At 50.3% G+C, this 6,396-nt stretch overlaps 1 protein-coding gene across 7 annotated transcripts in view; it reads right to left on the reverse strand.

Moving 5' to 3' along the window:
* The window catches only part of REXO1 (RNA exonuclease 1 homolog), a 213,213-nt gene extending 207,216 nt beyond the window's left edge, over positions 1-5,997 (reverse strand). For 4 of the 7 annotated variants that reach the window (XM_040322589.1, XM_040322588.1, XM_040322586.1 and 1 more), the window contains exon 1: positions 5,572-5,996. In XM_040322589.1, coding sequence (XP_040178523.1) covers positions 5,572-5,707 — 136 coding nt within the window. In that variant the 5' untranslated portion in view covers positions 5,708-5,996. Of the gene's footprint in view, positions 1-5,571 lie in introns of all 7 variants that reach the window. The other 3 variants (XM_040322587.1, XM_040322591.1, XM_040322590.1) reach the window with 1 other exon arrangement.
* Between the last annotated feature and the right edge of the window lie 399 nt (positions 5,998-6,396).

Here is a 6,396-nt window from a genome sequence, read left to right on the forward strand (position 1 = left end):
ATTTATTTTACCTTAAAATCAGGCATTGTAGCGCGAGCTACAGTATGCCTGTCCCGAATTTTTTACCGCCGTACTCACCTTGTAGTCATCCATCGAAGATTCCGGGGAATGGGCGTGCCTATGGAGACGGAGGATGATTGACGGCCGGCTCTGGCGCGTCACGCTTCTCCGGAAATAGCCGAAATAGGCTTGGTCTTCACGACGCGTGCGCATAGCCTGTGCGCAGGCGCCGTGAAGAGCCGAGACCTACTCCGGCTGTCTTCGGGGAGAGTGACGTGCCAGGGCCGGCCGTCAATCATCCTCCCTCTCCATAGGCACGCCCATTCCCCGCGGGAGCCGGAATCTACGATGGACGACTACAAGGTGAGTACGGGGTTAAAAAAATCGGGACAGGCATACTGTAGCTCGCGCTACAATGCCTGTCTCGATGGTAAAATGTGTCGGGGGGGGGTGAACTACCGCTTTAACTTGTAATGCCTAACTTGTAATACCAACGGCCACCACCAGATGGCGCCAGCTTACACATCTGGTGGTAATAACTTGTAATTTTTTTTTTTTGCCCCCCTTCCAAGCCAAGTCGCCAGGACCCTATTTCTGGTCGACATGGCGACCGGGATTTGTCGAGCCCTGACCTAATGCACCCTGCCTGGGACAGCAACATTTCTACTGCAATGAAGAATCATTTATAGGCGAGTTTATGAAAATGACAGTATATACCAATGGGCATATCTGTTCTGCAATGGTTACTGAGCAGTTTTTAAACTGATCCGCAGGTGTAGCGCAGTGCAGCTGCGGGTTACCTGCACTGAGCCAGACTGCTATTATGACCTGCAGGTTTGGTGTGCTTTCAGAAAGTGCACCATAACTGCAAGATTGTAGAAGTCTATGGCAAAGTGCAACTAACCCACAGGAAAACTGAAGATGCACTGCACCCGTGGTATGGGTAAACTGCAGCACATCAGTTTGAAAGCAAGGGGCTTGGGACCGTAAAGGCTTGTTTACATTTGCGGTTTGGGGGGGGGGTAAAACCCCATAGTTCATTGTGACAATTAACCAGTTACTTACATGGCCCTCACTCTTCAAAAGGTTAAGCACCCCTGCACCAAGAAGCCATCACTTTACTGGGAAAATCATAAGTTTCCTCACCCTACACATACAGATGGTAATGCTCTATGTGAGGAGAGGAGAGTCGATCGCCTAGCAACCGGCTATTTACATCACATGACAACTGTGACTGGACATAGCCGTCCTGTGATCAGGAGGGCCAATCCCAGAACCCTCCTGCTGATCAGAGATGTGTCGTGTCTGGGTGACACAAGCGCATCAGGATTGCGCCACTGCACGGGCACGTGCGCGCAACCCCCCTACTTCTGAGGGACATTCCTGAATGTCCACTTAGGAGGAAGCACTCACCCGGCCGTATATGTGCAGTGGCCAGGTCGGAGGTGGTTAGGGGCTCATTTACACTTGCTTCAACAAGGCTTTGTTAAAGTTCTCTAAATGCTAGTCAAAGCTCCTTTTACTAAATAATATGGTTAGCTTACAGTCCTGTTTTGGCTTCGCTTCATAAATTATACCCCATGTAGCCTCAGTGGTGCTTCCAAGCCTCTATAGAAGTCTAGGGCAAAGCTTGCTTGAAGTCCCACCGAAGCCTCGTCAAAGCCCCACCAAAGCCTAATCGAAGCACCAAGCAAAAGCAAGGTGTAAACAGGACTGTAAGCCAGGGCTTGACAAATTTGCTTGGAATCTAGGGAGCCAGCTAAAAAAAGTTAGGAGCCAGGTTTTTTTTTTTTTTTTTTTTTTTAAACGACAAAGCTTTATTTTCAATATAAAAATGTATGGAATTGCACAGTGGTGACAATTGATGGCACAGTGGCCGAGTTTGATGGCATGGCACAGTGACTACGTTTGATGGCATGGCACAGTGATGACAATTGATGTTACAGTGGCTGCGTTTGAGGGCATGGCACAGTGGCTGCGTTTGAGGGCATGGCACAGTGGCTGCGTTTGAGGGCATGGCACAGTGGCTGCGTTTGAGGGCATGGCACAGTGGCTGCGTTTGAGGGCATGGCACAGTGGCTGCGTTTGAGGGCATGGCACAGTGGCTGCGTTTGAGGGCATGGCACAGTGGCTGCGTTTGAGGGCATGGCACAGTGGCTGCGTTTGAGGGCATGGCACAGTGGCTGCGTTTGAGGGCATGGCACAGTGGCTGCGTTTGAGGGCATGGCACAGTGGCTGCGTTTGAGGGCATGGCACAGTGGTGACAATTGATGGCACAGTAGTGACAATTGATGGCACAGTGGCTGCGTTTGATGGCATGGCACAGTGGTGACAATTGATTGCACAGTGGCTGTTTGATGGCATGGCACAGTGGTGACAATTGATTGCACAGTGGCTGTGTTTGATGGCATGGCACAGTGGTGACAATTGATTGCACAGTGGCTGTGTTTGATGGCATGGCACAGTGGTGACAATTGATTGCACAGTGGCTGTGTTTGATGGCATGGCACAGTGGCTGCGTTTGATGGCATGGCACAGTGGTGACAATTGATGGCATGGCACAGTGGTGACAATTGATGGCATGGCACAGTGGCTGCGTTTGGCATCATGGCATGGCACAGTGGTGACAATTAATGGCACAGTGGCTGCGTTTGGCATGGCACCGTGGTGACAATTGATGGCACAGTGGCTGCGTTTAATGGCATGGCACAGTGGCGACAATTGATGGGCACAGTGGCTGCTAGTGTGAACCATAAGTGCAACAATCCTATAAATTATGGTTTTAAATTATAGTATTTTTGGCTTCTCTTACCATAACCTGCTGTTCGCGCTCGTAGTGATCACTTGACCGCCGTGTTTACTTTGCAGCCTCTGGCCAGCTCCTTTCCTGTGTCTCCCCGTGGCAGTGACGTAGGTGGCACCGCCCCCTCAGAGGAATTTCCCAATCCCCGGGGGGAGAGGCGGCCGGAGGCGTATCATCCCCGACCCCGCACATCTATCCATCCCGGCCGGCAGGCAGCTCGCCTCACTCCAGCCCCCTCGAAGCATAGGCCGCAAAGCCACAGCCTCAATTAGCGGCCATCACGGCACGATCGCAGGTGGGGGGATGCGCGGCCGACGCTCACAGAATACCCCAGCTCTGCTGCCATGGGCGCCAGGTCAAAAATTCTAGGCTCCACGGCGAAGTGGCGCCCGGAATTTGTCAAATACTGCTGTAAGCTAACCATTTTATTTAGTGACAGGAGCTTTGACTGCCGTTCAGAGAGCTCTAAAGCGGAGTTTCACCCAAAAGTGGAACTTCCGCTTAATCCATTTCTTGCCCCCTTCCGTAATTTTTTTGGAGGGGAGTGGGAGCTTCAAGAGGAGTGGGACTTCCTGTCCCATTTTCTCCTTCCGCCCAGGGACCGCTTAGGCGATACGTCATATCGCCTAAAGCGGTCCCTCCCGGTAGGCGATCACCTGGGACATGCGACAGGTCCCAGGCGATCGTCTGACCAATCAGTGTGCAGTGCCACTCTCGTATGCGCAGCGAGTACCTGGCCGTGAAGCCGAAAGCTGTCGGGGAGGAGCGGCCAACCGTGGAGCAGGTGAGTGTGTTTATTAAAAGCCAGCAGCTACACTTTTTGTAGCTGCTGACTTTTAATAAACATAATTAAAGCCTGGAACTCCCCTTTAACAAAGTCTGTCCGAAGCCTTGTTTTGAAGCAAGTGTAAACTAGCCCTTAACCACTTGCCGACCGCCCACCGCCGTTATACGTCGACAAGTTGGCTCGGCTGGGCGAGAGCACGTAGTATGACGTCCTCTCTCCCAGCCGCCACTAGGGGCTCGCGCGCGCCCCCCGCTCGCCCGCGATCGCCGCCGGGCACACGCGATCGCTCGGTACAGAGCGGGGACCGGGAGCTGTGTGTGTAAACACACAGCTCCCGGTCCTGTCAGCAGGGGAAATGCTGATCTTCGGTTCATACAATGTATGAACCGAGGATCAGTGTTTCCCCCCCCCCCCACAGTAAGAACACACCCAGGCATACTTAACCCCTTCCCCGCCCCCTAGTGTTAACCCCTTCACGGCCAGTGGCATTTTTATAGTAATCCAATGCATTTTTATAGCACTGATCGCTATAAAAATGCCAATGGTCCCAAAAATGTGTCAAAAGTGTCCGAAGTGTCCGCCATAATGTCGCAGTACCGAAAAAAAAAAAAAAAAAATTAAAAAAAAAAAAAAAAAAAAAAAATCGCTGATCGCCGCCATTACTAGTAAAAAAAATATAATAAACATGACATAAAAATACCCCCTGTTTTGTAAACGCTATAACTTTTGCACAAACCAATCAATAAACGCTTATTGCGATTTTTTTTTACGAAAAATATGTAGAAGAAAACGTATCGGCCTAAACTGAGGAAAAAAAATGTTTTTTTATATATTTTTGGGGGATATTTATTATAGCAAAATGTAAAAAATATTCATGTTTTTCAAAATTGTCGCTCTATTTTTGTTTATAGCGCAAAAACTAAAAACCGCAGGAGGTGATCAAATACCACCAAAAGAAAGCTCTATTTGTGGGAAAAAAAGGACGCCAATTTTGTTTGGGAGCCACGTCGCACGACCGCGCAATTGTCCGTTAAAGCAACGCAGTCCCGAATCGCAAAAAGTACTCTGGTCTTTGGGCAGCAATATGGTCCGGGGGGTAAGTGGTTAAAGACATCCTTTAGAATCACTTTGAGTGCAGGTTCACACTGACAGTGGGAATGAAATTGTGCGATTTCATTCCTGCATGACAGTCCCAGACTTCGGGAACATCTGTGTGGGTTTTCTGCACATATGTCTATTTTAAAAACACACCTCGAAACTACTTTTGGGAATCAATGCAGCGTCGAGCCAATTTGGATGGTGCCATTGCCAGCAATAGCACCCGATTTTGCATGCGGATTGACATGTCAAATCGCTGCAATGTGAACAAGGGCTAAATGTCAATTTTGCACGGACTGGTAATTTTCTCCCAGATCGGACAGATGAAACTACGCGGGCACAGTATGTACCGGTTAGAGAAAAAGCGGTGGTGATCACTTCACCATAAAAATGAAGTGAAAATCTTTGTCATGATCCAATCACTTTTCAGTAGAAGAAGCAGAGAGCAGACACATGGAAACAATGTGAAATGTAAATCAGTAGAAGAGAGCTAGTGGAATGGTGCCCCCCCCCTGTTGGAGTGGAATGGGTTGGTGCCCCTTGGTGTGGAATGGTGGCCCCATTGTTGCTGTGGAATGGTGGCCCCCCTTGTTGCTGTGGAATGGTGGCCCCCTTGTTGCTGTGGAATGGTGGCCCCCTTGTTGCTGTGGAATGGTGGCCCCCTTGTTGCTGTGGAATGGTGGCCCCCTTGTTGCTGTGGAATGGTGGCCCCCTTGTTGCTGTGGAATGGTGGCCCCCTTGTTGCTGTGGAATGGTGGCCCCCTTGTTGCTGTGGAATGGTGGCCCCCTTGTTGCTGTGGAATGGTACCCCTCGCCTCGGTGTACACAACACACACACACAAAGTAGAAACGTTAGGAGTCCATGGTATCTATCAGCTCTCACCTGCCCCGTTCCGGGCCTGTCCCCCCTCACAAGTCACGAGCCCTCTTCCTCGGTGTCTGAAGTGACAATGGGGACGCCGGCAAGCCTTCCTGAACGGACATTCCACTGCCCGAAAATATCCCGTACTCTTCAGCATTATAAATCCTCTCGTATTGTGTCACTGGCACATCCAGGCCCCTGCCATATTGATTTTTTTTTCCCACTAGAGGGGCGGGGGAAACAAAAGGAAACGATGGGGGCGAGGCTTCGATGGGCCCAACAAAGAGCTGACTTCTAAGAATGCCGGTCTGACGAGGAAGGCCCCTCGGTACAATGTAGCGTGCTAACACCGGCCGCTCATAAAATCGATAGACACAGCGCCATACATTCCCGTCTCTCATCGTTCACTTCAGGCCTGGCCGCGAGATCAACGCATGCGCGGTCTAGCTGTTCAACAACCAGTGTAGTTCAACAGCGCTGCGCCTTCCTGTTGCTGTTTCTCTATCGGAATAAACCTCCTAGGCCTCGTTTATAATTCTGTTTAAATAGAATAGTTTTTAAGTGCTGCTTCACACCCAGTGGCGGCTGGTGCCCAACATTTTTTTTGGGGGGGGGCGCAAACAAACGAAAAAAAGAAAAACATCAATTGCAGCCTCACTGTGCCATCAATTGTCACCACTGTGCCATCACAAGCAGCCACTGTGCCATCAATTGTCGCCACTGTGCCATCACATGCAGCCACTGTGCCATCAATTGTCGCCACAGTGTCATCAATTGTCGCCACTGTGCCATCAAACGCAGCCACTGTGCCATTAATTGTCGCCACTGTGCCATCAAACACAGCCA

The sequence above is a fragment of the Rana temporaria genome, chromosome 1 (assembly GCF_905171775.1).
Source record: "Rana temporaria chromosome 1, aRanTem1.1, whole genome shotgun sequence".
Taxonomy (NCBI): Eukaryota; Metazoa; Chordata; class Amphibia; order Anura; family Ranidae; genus Rana; species Rana temporaria.